Source organism: Eucalyptus grandis, chromosome 5 (assembly GCF_016545825.1).
Source record: "Eucalyptus grandis isolate ANBG69807.140 chromosome 5, ASM1654582v1, whole genome shotgun sequence".
Taxonomy (NCBI): domain Eukaryota; kingdom Viridiplantae; phylum Streptophyta; class Magnoliopsida; order Myrtales; family Myrtaceae; genus Eucalyptus; species Eucalyptus grandis.
In genome coordinates, this window is record NC_052616.1 from 5,068,191 (window position 1) to 5,083,885 (window position 15,695).

At 38.0% G+C, this 15,695-nt stretch overlaps 2 protein-coding genes across 2 annotated transcripts; both read left to right on the plus strand.

The window, feature by feature from the left end:
• The first annotated feature begins 6,232 nt into the window (after positions 1-6,232).
• Positions 6,233-6,775, plus strand: LOC104442864 (putative invertase inhibitor). Its single transcript, XM_010056238.2, has one exon. The coding sequence runs from the start codon at positions 6,233-6,235 to the stop codon at positions 6,773-6,775; it is 543 nt and encodes a 180-aa protein (XP_010054540.1).
• A 1,600-nt stretch (positions 6,776-8,375) lies between these two features.
• LOC104442863 (putative invertase inhibitor) lies at positions 8,376-8,924 on the plus strand. Its single transcript, XM_010056237.1, has one exon. It carries the CDS (start codon positions 8,376-8,378, stop codon positions 8,922-8,924), a length of 549 nt encoding a protein of 182 aa, XP_010054539.1.
• The last annotated feature ends 6,771 nt before the right edge of the window (positions 8,925-15,695 follow it).

A 15,695-nucleotide genomic window follows, 5' to 3' on the forward strand; every position in this document is an offset into this window, starting at 1 on the left:
TCGTTTAAGGTTTCTGTTTCTTTAGTCTTACTTTTAACTTCAGAGAATTTAAAATGGGAAGTAATTACCAAAAAAAAAAATTGATTTTTGTACACTTTGAAATGCTTACGGGCTCCAAATTCCTAAAGAACAAAGCGAAGGTCACTGTAAGGAGACCTTTAATTGCACTTTTCAATTAATAAATTGAACTACTAAAGCGTAATATAATTAAGGGTCTATATGGTAACCATTCATCTTTTTTACTATTCTATTCTTTTATTTCTCGAATTAAAATAAAATAAAAGTAGAAATTCATTTGATAACATTAACTAGTTTTTCAATTTTCCGAAATAGAAATGCGACGAGAGAATAAATTTGAAACAAAAATAAGAGGTAAAAAAAAAACTACTTCTTTATTCTGGGAAATATAAATGGAAAAAATTATTTTTGAATAAAAATTGTTCCCAAAAACAAAAAGATTACCAAAGGCACCCCTAAAAGATTAAAGATTGAAACATATAGAGTAACGTTATGCGTATCAAAATTGATCTGCAAAGTTAGTTTATTTAGTGATCTCATAGATAAAGAAATCAAATAATTAAATAAAAGAATCATGTTTGACACCCACTATAATATGGAAAATTATTAAGAAAATCCTAAGTCTATTGTACTTTTGTCAATTCAGTTAGAAATCTTTCAATTATGCCAATTTGGTCTTAAATCTTTTGACAATTTGTCAATTTAGTCATTTTGGATAATTTTGGCCAAAAAACGCTAATATAGCAATCTAGTTAGCACCAATCATCTTAAATGACACACCTGATGCTAACATTGATAACATTTTACATTTTTTAAAACTTTTTCTGAATTTTTAATTCCTTTTTCTGTTTTCTTTTCTTTCTTCTTTTTTTTTTTCCCCAACCCTTGGCTAGTCATAGCATGGAGATCACCGATTGGCCCTCCCCTAGATCTGACGAGCTTGATCTAGATGAGGGTTGCGATGTCTTCGCCCAAACGAGGCGAGGGTCTTGCCTATGGCTGACGAGTATCATCTAGCAACCTTGTTAACCAAGAGTTGGAAATAAAAAGGAAAAGAAAAGAAGACAATAATAATGATAAATTTAAATATAATAAAAAAGGTTCACATTAGTACCTATTGTGCCACATAAGAGAGCCAACGCTAACTAAACCTCCACATTAGGGCTTTCTGGTCAAAATTGATCGGAAAAACTAAATTGACAAAACGTCAAATGATTTTGGACTAAATAGACATAATTGAAAGGTTTGAGATTTGATTGACAAATCGTCAAAAGGATTTTGATTGAATTGATATAATTGAAAGGTTCATAATTAAATTGACACAAGCACATTAAATTTAAGACTTTTTAAGTAATTTCCCTTGCTAAAATATTTTCCATTTAATTTATTATGTCAATTTGAAAAATATTTTTAGTCCCAAAAGATCAAGCTAAGAACTACATTGCTTCTTTTCAAGTCAATGGACATATAGGGCATATTTAGTAACCATTCTGTTCCAAAAAATAATTTTTGCTGAGAAATGATTTTTTTAATTATGTTCTTGGAAACAATTTTTAAATTTTTGAATGTGTTCTGTAATTGTTCAAAATTTCTATTTTTGAAATAGAAATGCGTTTGATAGGATTTTTAAATTTTTTGTTTCTTTTTAATTTTCAAATACTTTTATTATATTTTTTTTTTTTTCTTTTTCTATTTAATTTTTTTCTTTTTCCTTTTTCTCTTCGTCTTCCTCCTTCTTTGTGGTTGGTCATCGGCCATGCCAATGGTCAATGATTAGCTGGGCAAGGTGGGACAAGCTCATTGGAGCCTCACTAGGCTAAGGCGAGGTTTGACAAGCTCATCAAAAGCTTTCCTAGCCATCAACAAGGCCTAGTCTCACACCGGCTGGCGAGGCTTATTGGACCTTGCCCTAGCCTGGTGAGGCTCCGGCAAGCCTACTAGACCTTGCTTAGCTAGTCTCTGGCGATGGCAGCGACAGTGACTAACAGTGATCGATGACCAGGGAGAAAGAAGAAGAAGAGAGAAGGAGAAAAGAAAAGAAAAATAAATAGAAAAGAAGAAAAATTAGACTTAATTCTAGAAATTGTTCATGGGAACAAGAAGTATTTTTTTTTATATTTCTTGATTTTGTTTCAAGTTTATTTCTAAGAACAAAAAAAAAAGGATTTTTGTTCTTAAGAACAAAAAATTTATCAAACGGATTTTTATTCTTTTTTTTTTGTTCTAGGAAACAAAAGAACATAATCAATTGCTCTTATGAATGTTACCAAACAGGCTCGTACCTTGGTGAGTTTATGAACCTTGACCATCACCAATTCCAAGCCCACCCATTTTCAGGGGGAACTCAGGCCACACAATCTCTACTCTATTTCCATCTTTGGCTTGTAAACATGGGATACGACCCTTTATTAAAATGTCATGTAACAATTCTTTCTCTCACTAAGATTTTTTTTTTTTTTTTGGTGGTTGGATCACAATAAGAGTTGAATAGTTAGTCATTGTCTACTCTAAGATTTTGTTAGTTTCATGGAAAATGAACAAGACAAATAGGATGAAGGCTAAGTTTCGGAAAATTCTATTTGGGTTTTGTGAGACGAGGTACCAACCCTTTATTTATTATTTTTTTAAGGTCTTTGTTTGGGATAATGATATCAATAATTCATGAACTTTAGCCAAATATACAATGTGATCCCTAAAATTTTTATTTATTCAATGTGGTCTTTGAACTTTTGACACATATTTAATGGAGTCCATTGATTATATGAAAATATTCAATATTGTCATTCCATTAATTCAACAATAAGTTCAACATCTTTGAACTTTTCATATAGTTTAGTGACTAAATTGAACATGTATAAAAAGTTGAGGGATCATATTGAACATATTAAAAGTTTAAGGACCATATTACATATTTGGTTAAAATTGAGAAACAAAGTCGTGTTATTTCCCCTTTTTGTTTCTCTACCAAATATAGTATTTTTATGATTTACTTTATTTTAGTTTTACTATTTACTTCAAAGAATTTAAAATGCGAAATATTACAAAAAATTGATTTTTGTACATTTTGAAAAGCTTACAGGATACAAATTCCAAAAATGGGAAAAAATCACAAAAACCCTAAATTATGCTCACCATGATATATTTATATCAAATTATTTTTTTGTGAAATAAAAAAACCAAAAAATTATATCAGTTGGACACAAAACCCTAAACTTGTATTTATGCGACAAAAAGGAAGTTTGGGGTAAATGTGTTACACCATTACAAGTTTTAAGTAAATGTGTCACATAGGTACAAATTTTGAGATTTTTATATCAAAAAAATTTAGAGTATAGGTATCAGAATAGGCATTGTTTAAGGTTCATGATGGCTTTTTAAAAAAGAAAAGAAAAACAAAGTAAAGGTCCCCATAAAAAGACCTTTAATTGCACTTGTTAATCAATAAATTGACCTACTAAAACGTAAGGTAATTAAAAAGTAAAAAAATCAAACATATAGAGTAACGTTTTGTGTATTAAAATTGATCTGTAAAATTATTTTTTTGAATAATGCGATAGATAAAAAAATCAACTAATTAAATTAAAGGATCATATTTGACACCCACTAAAATATTTTCCAATTATTTATAACGTCAACTTGAAAATACATTATTAGTACACCAAGATCAAGCTAAGAACTTCTTCCTTCTGTTCAAGTCAATGGATATGTAGGCAGTGTTTGTTTGTGTTCTTATTTTTTGTTCATGAACAAAATTCTTTTTTTTTTTTTCAGGGAACAAAAAAAGAATAGAAATGCGTTTGTTTGCGTTTTTGTTTCAAAATTATTTTTTTGTTCCTAAGAACAAATTTGGAACATAAACAAGAAACAAAAAAAACTTGTTTCTTGTTCTTGAAACAATTTGGAGAAACAAATTTTCTCTCTTTTCTTTTTTTCTTCTTCTTTTTTCTTCGGCCAGTCGCTGGCCTCGGCCATGATTGGCGACCGGCCGTCGAGGGCTGGTGACACCATTGAGGGTTGGCGACGCTCGGCGACCTCGCTGGAGCGTCGCCGACCCCTGGCAAGGCTCGGCCTCGCCTTTGCTGGGCGAGCTCGAGCTCGCCTAGATCCGGCGAGGCCGAGCTCGCCCGACCACCGGCCAAAAGAAGAAAAAAAAAAAGAAAATAGGAAAAATAAAATAAAAATATTAAAAAATTAAAAGAAACAAAAAAAGAACACAAATTTACCAAATGTGTTTTGTTCTTTCTTTTATTTCTAGAACAAGTTTACCAAACGCGTTTTTGGTAAAAAATTGTTCTTTAGAACAGAAATAATATTTTTTTTTATTTCTGTTTCCTGGAACAATTTTTGAACAGAAACGTTACCAAACACACCTGTAATCTCCACTCTATTTCATCCCTTAGCTCATAAACATGGGATATGGCTCTTTATTAAAAGGTCATGTAACTCTTCTCTCTCACGATGAGAGTTGAACAATTAGTATTCACATACTCTAAGGTTATGTGATTTAGCAAAAATGAATGATTTAAAAATATTTTTTTAAATATGATTGCTTATATTGCTTACAAAAAAAAAAAAAAAATGAAAAATCTTTTCATCATTTACAAAAATATTAGATATAAATTGTTGTCGATAATTAAAATATTTTGCATTGACTAATTATTTTAAGTGATACAATCAATTTTTTAAAAATATTTTCTAAGTTATTTATTTTCCACAAAATAAACGGAGTTAAGGCTCACTCTATCTTGGTCTTGTCTATTCGATCATGTGGCTTGTTGCGGAAACAATTTTGTCTTCACGCAAAAGATAGGGAAAGCATCCTTAGGAATTGGGAAAATCTAGAAATCTTTCAAAGTATTATCAAGTGCAAGGAGAGTAAAACTTCAGTAAACAAGGTGATATCCAAATAGAAGCCGAATTAAAAGCAAAGCCCAATATCCAACTCCCAATCTCTCAGATTGGGATATATAAAAGAGGAAAGTGTAAAAGGAATATAAATCCGCAGACATAAATGCTAGAATGTCTAAGAATTAGGCCTTGTTTGGTAACCATCCAAACATGGCCAAATTCTGATTCTTTGTTCCTGGAATCAGTTTCGGCCTAGAATTGCGTTTGGTAAAATTTTTGTTCCTAGGAACAGATTGGGAATAGAATCAAGAACAAAAAAAAAAGTTGATTCTTGTTCCAGGAACGAATTTGAGAATCAAAATCAAGAAATTTTCTTTTTTCATTTGACCATCTCGCGACCGTCGTCCACCACCGCCCGCCGCCGTCCGCCGCCGCTGGCTACCGTCTGCCGCCACCGTCCGCCGGTCCGGCTCGCCCGTCGCCCGGCGAGGTCCGGCGAGCTCGCTAGAGGCAAGCCCAGCCACTGGCGAGCTCGCCGAAGGCTTGCCCAACCACCGGTGAGGCTCGGCCTCCCTAGCCCCGGCGAGGCCAAGCCTCGCGACGCCCAGCCCCACCAGTGGCCGGGCGAGGCTCGCCCGGCCTCGCCGGTGGCTCCGGCAAGCCTCGCCCAACCTCGACGAGGTCGGCTGGCCACCGGCGAGGCTAGGCGAGCCTCGCCACTGCCGATGAGGCTCGGCCAACGAGGGCCGGCCTCGCCGGGCGGCGGCGACGCTCCGGTGAGGTCGCCGCCCTCGTCTAATCGATCGCGGTCGGCGACCGGCCGAAGAAGAAGAAGAAGATGAGAAAAAGAAAAGAAAAAGGAAAAAAAAAGAAAAAGAAAAAAAAAAGAAAAAGAAAAGGAAAAAGAAAAAAAAAAATGAAAAAAAGTAAAAAAATTATTTAAAAATTAAAAGAAATTGATTTGGAACAAAATTAATGAACACGGTACCAAACACAATTCTATTCCGAATAAAATTTTTGGATAGTTACCAAACGGCTTAAAATGTTTAGAATCGGTTAAGGAACAGAATAAAAAAGAATCAGTTTTGATCAGAATCTACTCCCGGAAACAGAATCATTACCAAACGCGCCCTTAGCTTCCAATGAAGGAGAATCTGATTTGCATTGCTCAATTTTCCTGAAAAGAAATTTGTTACCTTAATTGCTTTCCATTCCCATAACAGAGAGCATGGATCACCGTTTTTTTTTTTTTTTGATCGGAAGCATGGATCACCGTTTATAAAGTGCTAAATGGCCTTCATTTGATATAAGGCTGGTCAAGATTTATATAAGCAAAAAGAGAGGAAAAAGAAACAACGAAAAAGAGATGAACAGGGCACTCTGCACCTTCTCCCTCGTCCTAGCCTCCTCTCTCGTCCTCCTCCATGCTGAATCCGCGGCAAACGACATCGTCGTGGACACTTGCAAGAAGGTCTCAAGCCGGGACTTGAGCTACGACTTCTGCGTGCAGGCTCTCAGATCGGACCCGAAGAGCCGAACGGCGGACCTCCAGGGCTTGGGCCTCGTCGCGCTCAACCTGTTGGAACGCAACGTGACGAGCACGGGCTCGTACGTTCAGCAGCTGCTGAAGCGGAAGTGGGATCGGTTTGTCCGGGTGCGCTTGTCGGATTGCTCGGAGCTGTACTCGGAGGCGGTCCTGCACACGAGAGAGTCGATCGAGGCGTACCGGGCGAAGCGTTACCCGGACGTTCAGAACTGGCTGTCCATGGTGGACACGGCCGCAGACACGTGCGAGAGCCAGTTCAAGGAGAAGCCGGGCGCGAGCTCGCCGTTGACGAAGCAGAACGGAGACGCGATGCAGCTGGGCGCCCTAGGACTTAACATGGTTGCGATTATTGCGGGGTCGTGAAGGGTTTGGGCTGATGACGGGACGCATCAAGAATAACGCTTGTATTTTTCTTTTATCCGGTCATGGTTTTGCATTGTTCAGCGTCTTTAACTCTAGAGTTTACCAACCCAAACCAAAAAAAAAAAAAAAACTCTAGAGTTTTGTTTTAGCTCGTTGGACGTTATCAAAAGTTCTCGTGAATTTTAATGGGTGAATTTTAATGGCTCTTATTTTGTCTTTTACCATTAAAAACCTTCCTTAAATTATAGATCGGTACAGGCAGATTGAGATATTTTATATACATATTATGTCCTAATTTATTATGTTTAAAAAGACTTCTATATTGAAATTTTGGAAGTGAAGCAATGGCGGCATTTTTTTCCCGCATTGAAAGATCCAGACCCATTGGACGCGCCTGCCCCATTTGTGGCTGGTGGGCCGTGTTGGGCTGGAAGTTTTCCCCTTGAATCTAGATTCTTGGAAAAAAAGAAATTTGGGCTTGGCCCAAATTTGGCCCGCAGTGGGTTGGCCTGAAATGGGCTGCCATTGGAGAAATTGGCCCGAAATGGGCTGGCTTTGGGCTCAAATGGCTTCAATCTGTACGGGATCTTGTATATCTGAGGTAGGTGTATTCCATTAGTCTTCAAGGATTTGCTCGTCGCCATGGTGATGGTAAAAAATTCCTTTCTTCACTTGCTTTAATAATTTAAATTTCAAGAGATTGATTCCTACACCGGAGTGCTAATATTGTTTTGTAGGTTAGCGTGTCTCTTCTGACAGACAATCATAGAGTGTCGAAGCTAAATCAGACACATGACCGGTGCTCTAATACCATGAAAGAAAGCAAGAAACCAAAGACAAGGACAAGAGAATGAGAGAAAATTGTGGGGGAAATTTTTTGTATTTTTGTATTACATACAATCTCAACGTAAATGCTCCATATTATAGTATAAAGTGTATACAAGAAAAAAAGGCAATAATGTATTCTACAAATTAGAGTTGATATTAAATTGATCTCGATTAGTTCAATGGATCAATCTCAATCTAAATGATATCGGAAGATTCATGCATATCTTCCGACATGTCCTCATAAAGTCATCTTAAAGTCATCTCTTCCTTTGAGCATTTGGATGAATTAATTATTCTCTCTAGATTTCCTTTGATTCTATGTCCAATCTGTCCGACTGATTATGCCGGTCCTAATCCGAACTTGTCTATGAGATCATATGGCTTGTTAAGGAAAAAAAAATCATCTTTAAAGGGGAAGCTCTCTTGAAAATTCAGTAAATAAGGTAATATTCAAATAGACAGTCAATCATTAAGATTGGGCTAGTAAATTAAAATATTAAAAAGGAAACTCTATAAGTTAATACACATCCACAGCCATAAATACTAGAATGTCTGAAACTTTGCTTCCAATGGAAGACATCTTATTTGCACTGCTGAATTTGCTGTTAATTTTTCATTCCCTAAATTAGTTCAATTTTCTAAAAAGAATTTGTTACCTAAATTGCTTATAATTCCCATCATACGGAGCATGTATCGCCCTTTATAAAAGTAGGCGTCGATTAAGATTTCAGTAAGCAAGAAGAGAGGGAATAGAAACAAAGAAAAAGAAAAGATGAATACTGCACTGTGCACCTTGTTCCTCTTCCTAGCCTCCTCTCTCATCCTCTTCCATGTCGAATCTGCGGCAAACGACATCGTCTCCGACACTTGCCAGAAGTCTGCGGCCTCGAGCCCGAACGTGAACTACGACTACTGCGTGAAGGCTCTTGGGTCGGATCCGAAGAGCCGCACGGCGGACGTCCAGGGCTTGGGTCTCATCGCGCTTAACCTGTTGGAAAGCAGCGTGACGAGCACGGGCTCGGACATTCAGCAGCTGCTGAAGCAGAAGCAGGATCCGTATGTCCATCAGTGCCTGTCAGATTGCTCGGATCTGTACTCGGACGCGCTCGAGACCACGAAAGAGGCGGTCGGGGCGTACCAGGAGAAGCGTTTCCCAGACGTTCAGAACTCGATGTCCACGGTGTCTACGGATGCGACCACGTGCGAGAGCCAGTTCAAGGAGAAGAAGGGCGTGACCTCGCCGTTGACGAAGCAGAACGGAGACGCAACCCAGCTGTCTTACATAGAACTTGCCATTCTTGCGATTGTTAAGGGGTCGTGAAGGGTTTGGGATGATGACCGAGTGCCCCAGAATAATGCTTGTTTTTCTTTTTTCTTTTTTTTTTCGGCCATTTGTTCAGGGTTCTAACTCTTGAATTTTGTTTTGGCTTGTCGCGGATTGTCGATCCATCTCGTGGATTTTGCTTTTTAGCCTTTGAATTTTCAAAAGCTTACTTTCTTCTAGAACTTTTTATTTTTTAAAATTTCGTTAGTCCAAAAATATGTGTGTACATATACAGGAGATACATGAATAAAAGGAAAAGAAATATTTTTACAATCGAATCAATATCTTAATCTAATCAATATAATCCCTAATTGATCTAATGCATGATCATAACTAAAAATAGATCCTGCATATCTTCCAACACTCCCCCTCAAGCTGGTGGCTTGTAGATATCCAAGACCCTTGCTTAGAAGATATGCATGCTATCTTTGACATAGAGGTTTGGTGAAGATGTTTGCAGGTTGTTCTGCGATTCCAATTCCTCTTGTCTCGATGATTCCCTCTTGAATCTTCGCTCGTGTGAAGTGGCAGTCCGCCTCTATATGCTTCGTTCTTTCATGCATCACGGGATTTGCTGCGAGTTTGAGAGCCGCATCATTGTCGCAAAACAGCTTCGTTGGCCCTCTTAGCCTTATCCCAAGATCTCCAAGTAACCCTCTTAGCCACACAATTTCACATGTAGTTTTCGCCATAGCCCAATATTCGGCTTCAGTTGAAGATAAGGAAACCGTCGCTTGTTTCTTGGTCTTCCATGAAAGAAGAGATTCCCCGAATTTAATACAAAAGCCAGTAATCGATCTTCGATTCATTGAGCAAGTCGCATAATCTGCATCATAGTATCCCGAGTCCTGGGCATTTCTTTAGATATTTCACAACTTTCAAGGCAGCATTCATGTGAGACTCCTTCGGGCTGTGCATAAATTGGCTGAGAGTTTGCACGGCATATGAAATATCAGGTTTGGTCATAGTCAGATATATGAGTTTTCCAACGATCTTTTGATAACTTGTCGGATCTTTGAGTATAGGATCATCATTCTGAGATATCCCTCCAAGAAAATCCGCTGTGGTTAACTTGGTGTTCTGCTCGATAGGAATAACTACTGGCTTGCATCCTGATAGTCCAGCTTCTGAAATGATCCTCAATACAAACTTCCGTTGACTGAGAGAAATCTCTTGGTTGGATCGAGCAATCTCAATACCAAGGAAGTATTTCGGTGCTCCTAGGTCCTTTATATGGAATGTAGCATGCAAATATTTCTTAAGACTCCTTATTGCAGTTTCATCGTTGCCCATGATGAGGATGTCATCAACATATATCATCAAGTAGATAGATGACATTCCTTTAATCCACGTGAACAGGGCGTAATCATACTTGGATTGTTTGAAGCCTGCAGTTGTGAGAGCATTCACAAACTTTGCATACCATTGCCTTGAAGCTTGTTTTAATCCATAAAGGGATTTGCGGGGACGACATACCTTACTCTCCCCCTGTCTCCGTAAGCCCTGAGGAATGTCCATATAGATCTCTTCATCTAAATCACCATGAAGAAAGGCGTTGTGAACATCCATCTGATGCAAAGACCAATTATGAACAGCTACAACTGATAAAAATAAACAAACTGTGACATCCTTAGCAACAGGGGAAAAAGTCTCATGATAATCGAAACCTTCTCGTTGCGTATATCCTTTAGCCACTAACCTAGACTTGTAACGCTCAATGTAACCATCAGATCTATATTTGATCTTATACACCCATTTACATCCTATGGACTTTCTGTTTTGAGGAAGAGTGACTAATTCCCATGTGTGGTTATCAGTTAGTGCCTGTAGTTCTGCTGCCATGGCCTGTTGCCATCGTGGATCTCTAGATGCTTCATCATAACTAGAGGGTTCTTTCTCATAAAAAATACGGCTAATGCAACATCTATGATATGAAGAAAGCTTATCAAAGCATACGTAAGAAGATATTGGATAGCGAATACTTGGTGAGTTAAGCGAAGCACATACATAATCTTTAGTCCAGGTTGGCGGTCTTGTGGCTCGTCCTGAGCGACGTGGATGAGCTGTCGGTGGTGGAGATGGAGATTGTCCCTCTGCATGTGTCTCAGGAGTATCCTCCATATTGGTTGTGTCTTTAGGAGCACTATCCAGAAATTCTTCTAGAAGATAGTTAGGCAAAGTGAGAGGAAGATTTGCTTCTGGTGGCGTTGTGAGGATAAAACCAGGGGATGCTTCTTCTTCATCTAGAATTTGGCGGGAACTCGTTGGAGCATTCAAGTCGTCTTGAAAAGATGAGCTTTCACGAAAAGGGAAGATATTTTCATGAAAAACAACATATCGACTAATAAAAAAATCTCCTGTTCTTATGTCAAAAACACGATATCCCTTTTGCAGATTTGGATAATCCATGAATATGCCTCTCCTAGCACGATGACTCATTTTGTCCCGAGGCCCCATTACTGCAACATAATATAAGCAGCCGAAGACCCTTAGATGATCTAAGGTCAGCTTTTTTTCATAAAGCAATTCGAAAGGCGATTTGCCATCCAGTATCCGTGTTGGCATTCGGTTGATCAAATAAGCTGCAGTGAGAATACAATCTCCCCAATAATTTTCTAGGATAGATCCCTGAAATTTCAGTACTCTGGTGACTTCCAAGAGATGGTGATGTTTTCGCTCTACTACCCCATTCTGTTGTGGAGTATAAATACAAGAGCTTTCATGAAGAATGCCATGGGACAAAAAAAGTGAATGGCAATCATTATTAAAAAATTCTGTCCAATTATCAGTGCGAATCCGTTGAATAGACCTTCTAAACTGATTTTTAGTCAGGACTAGAAACATCCTTAGATGAGAAACAACTTGTGCTTTCGACTGCATTAGGAATACCCACGTGGCATGAGAGTAATCGTCCACAATTGTGAGAAAATAATGTGAACCATCCTGATGTGGGGTGTGATAGGGTCCCCAAACATCCATATGAATTAGAGAAAAAATTTCAGTGGAACGTGTTGTACTGAAAGGAAAAGGAGTTCGGGATTGTTTTGCAAGTGGGCATATTTCACATAAGGAAAGAATGCATTATGACCCATTCGTGAATGTATAAGAAAACTGTTATTATTGGTAGATATATTACACAACAATTTTTTATTCAGGGAAGATAAATCAAAATGACTAGGGTAACTGATCCAAAAATAAAGCCCTTCAGAAAGACTACCCAAACCCATCAGTTTGCCAGTCGAACGGGCCTGAAAAAAACAGGTGTCAGAATCGAAGAATATTCGACATAAATTTTCTCTATAGACTTTGGAGACAGAAATGAGATTGAATTGGAATTGTGGGACTTAAAGAACATTTTGAAGGGTAATTTGATGACTCAATTGGATAGTGCCTATCAAAGTGACATGAGTAATGTTCCCATTTGGCAATTGCACAGAAATAGGTGTATCTAATTTCTTGTGCATATTGAAAAAAAAAAATCCTCTTTTACAAACAATATGATCGCTTGCCCCTGAATCAATTATCCAAGCCTTTCTTGAAATAGAATTTATCAGGCAATGAGAAATACCTGAAAAACTTGCTCCTTTATTCCCAACATTGACCTTTTGCAAAATCTGCATCAGCTGCTGATATTGCCCATATGTAATAAGTTGATCATAATTCAGACCGGTTGGTCCAGTGACTTGGTAGGCTACATCATATTCTTTTTTCTCTCCTTTTTCTCCTGGCTTACCATGCAATTTCCAACAATTATCTATGGTATGATGTGGGCGCTTGCAATATTCACAATATAATTTACCTCTCCCCTTTGAATTTTGACCAAAATTCTTTAAAGATGCGGAAAAAACCTGACCGTCCGATCCCTTTGATGATGAATAATTTTGACCATCCGATCCCTTTAATGGAGAACAGATCTGACCGTCGGATCCCTTCATCAAGGGATAACATCCGCCGTCCGATTCACCGAACTGATAGAGCCCCTGTGCACCGTCAGATTTCAGCGGAAGATCTGGGCTATTCATCCCCTCTCTTTTAAAAGGGGCGTTCGAATCCTCCCTACAACCCTAGCCCCCCTTCGCGATTCTCTCTTTCTCGGGCTAGGGTTTTTCTCGAGTCTCATTGGACGCCGTGCATCATGAGGGCGACGCTGTTGCTTCCTGGCGTTTGCTCCGGAACCGCGAGCCTCTGGCTTTCCTCTTGGACGGCCAGTTGGAAGATTTGTCTGAGGGGAGGCACCGGATCCATCGCCAAGATCTAAGATCGAAAGGTTAGATAATTTTCATTCAAAATCAAAAAGGAATTGTGTCGCCTTCTCCCTCTCCTTCATAGATCTGTATTGTTGGAGTGTCTCTGCTGGTCCCTTGAGCTTCTCCTCTATTGCTTCGAGTTGGTTCTAAAGAGATGACAATTTGTTGTAGCAGGCCATGACAGCCATATTTCCCTGCTTTAACTCGCTTAATTCTTGCATGAGAGAAAAGATCTTGGCTTGATCTAGTTTCCCGTACATCTCTTTGATGCTATCCCACATCTTTTTTGAATCTTTCGTCGGAGGAAGCTCGTCGGCCACCTCTGGAGAAATACAATTGCCGATCCACGTTCGGATGAGGTGGTTGCACTTTCTCCAGTGCCTGGCCAGCCGCTCGTCCAATGGTATGGGTATTGTTCCGTCGAGAAATCCGTCTTTGTCCTTCGTCACAAGGGCCTGCCGGAAATCCTGCAACCATTTGGAATAATTCTCCGACCTAGTGAGTTGTAAACTGATCAATTTCAATTCTGGACCGTTGGTGGTTGATACGTATAAAGGGTCGCCAGGTTCCGGTTGGCTGGTGACGGCAACGATCAGAAACAGAGGGAAGCCTGGTGCAAAATTCGGGTAGGGGTTCCCCTGTACCCGATCCACTAAATTTGGACACATAACCCACATTAGAAATGCCCGGGTAGGGATATGACCCTAAACTCGGTTCACCCGACCCACTCACTTGTTCTGAACCGACGGCTGAGTTTGCCCCATTCGTGGTCGGCGGACTCCCGTCGGGTTAGGGGTTACTCAGGCTGCTCCCAGTCCCCAGTGATGATGTATTTGGGCCTGGCCCAACGTACCATGGATATGGTACCCATTGGTAAGGATGCTCGGAGACGGGTAGCCCCATGTTCGACTAAGCCGGGTGATACTGCCATGGTAGACTTTTGATTTGGGTTTGCTGTTGGATTGCTGGAATTGTGGTTTGTATTTGTTGTGCAGATAGCCTCTCTTGTGGATTGTGTATCGATGCCAGAAGATGGATTTTCTAGTTGATTCATGGTGAGTAACCTCCTTTGCTTCTTTCTTCTCTAATAAATTTTTGATTCCTTCTCTACTTTGATCTAGTTTTGTAGATCAGGAAGCTTCGATAGGCAATCAATGTATGCGGAAGTGGAATCAAGAGCCAAGCTTTGATACCACGTCAGAAGACGTAGAGAAGCAAAGAGCAGACCGAAGGTAAGAAGAGATCGTAAAGCTTTTGGAGAATTTTCTGTTTTTCTGTATGTATCATTCAATGTACATTACACTGTAATTATAATACAGGAGATACATGAATAAAAGGAAAAGAAATACTTTTACAATCAAATCAATATCTTAATCTAATCAATATAATCCCTAATTGATCTAATGCATGATCATAACCAAAAATAGATCATGCATATCTTCCAACATATTTATATATATCAAGTCCCTTTTTTTGCTATATTAAAAAATTTATCTTTCTCCTTACTATTTTGGCAAGATACTTTTACAGAGAGCATGTACGGCATTAGAGTATCAAGGAATACACTAAAAACATAATGTATGATAAGGTATCTTGATTTTTCCCTAATTAGCTCATGGATGATAGTAATTTTTTTAATCCAAATAACGATATTTCACTGGCATTTTTTTTTTGGAGAAAAAGCTTACTTTATATCATGTCTTGATTTAATTAAATTTTATCTTCTAAAGTTTCACGTTGGAGAATGTCCTGTGATTTTATTCTGAAATTTTTTCAAAGAGTTTTTATTTTTATTTTTTTAAACCTTCATGTGATCATCTCATTATATGTAGATGTATATAAATAAAAGGGCACCCCCTCCCCCCCGCTTTTTTTTTTTTTTTTTCCATTTCTATTTAGGATAGTTATCATAATTAAGAATTTCACATGTTTTTTACGTGTATTAAAGAAAAGTGCATCCTCAAGTATTCCTACAACATTTTATATGCTTCATGTAAAATTATCTCACTAATAGTAAGGAAAAAAAGACCTTTTTTTATATATAGTATAAAACTAAAAAGTCTCATTTTCATTATCGATATTATAACAATCTATCTATTTTTTTGTCCTCTTATCACAAAAGCTCATTTTCTTGATGAATTTTTTTTATTAATTTCATTAGTCTAGATAATATATCAAGTCTCCTTATTTACTATATTAAAAAAAAATTATCTTTTCTCCTATGATATTGGCGAGCTACTTCTACACATGGCATGTGAGGTGTTAGAGGAATATCTAGGAATACACTAAAAACATTGTGCACAATGAGGTGTCTTCAAATTTTTCGTAAATAGTTCATGAAGGATTAATTTTTGCCAACCTAAAATAATGATATTTCACTAAAATTTTCAAAAAAAAAAAAAATCTTTATTTTATGCAATGTTTTTATTAATTAAAATTTCATATATATATAAAATGTATCCATAAATTTGATTGACAACATAGAGAATAATTAGATTTCTTGGAAATTTCTCTTTTCGAT

Bases quoted from the DNA above. Each gene is read 5' to 3' on its own strand.
- LOC104442864 (XM_010056238.2), top strand. From the start codon at position 6,233: ATGAACAGGGCACTCTGCACCTTCTCCCTCGTCCTAGCCTCCTCTCTC.
- LOC104442863 (XM_010056237.1), top strand. From the start codon at position 8,376: ATGAATACTGCACTGTGCACCTTGTTCCTCTTCCTAGCCTCCTCTCTC.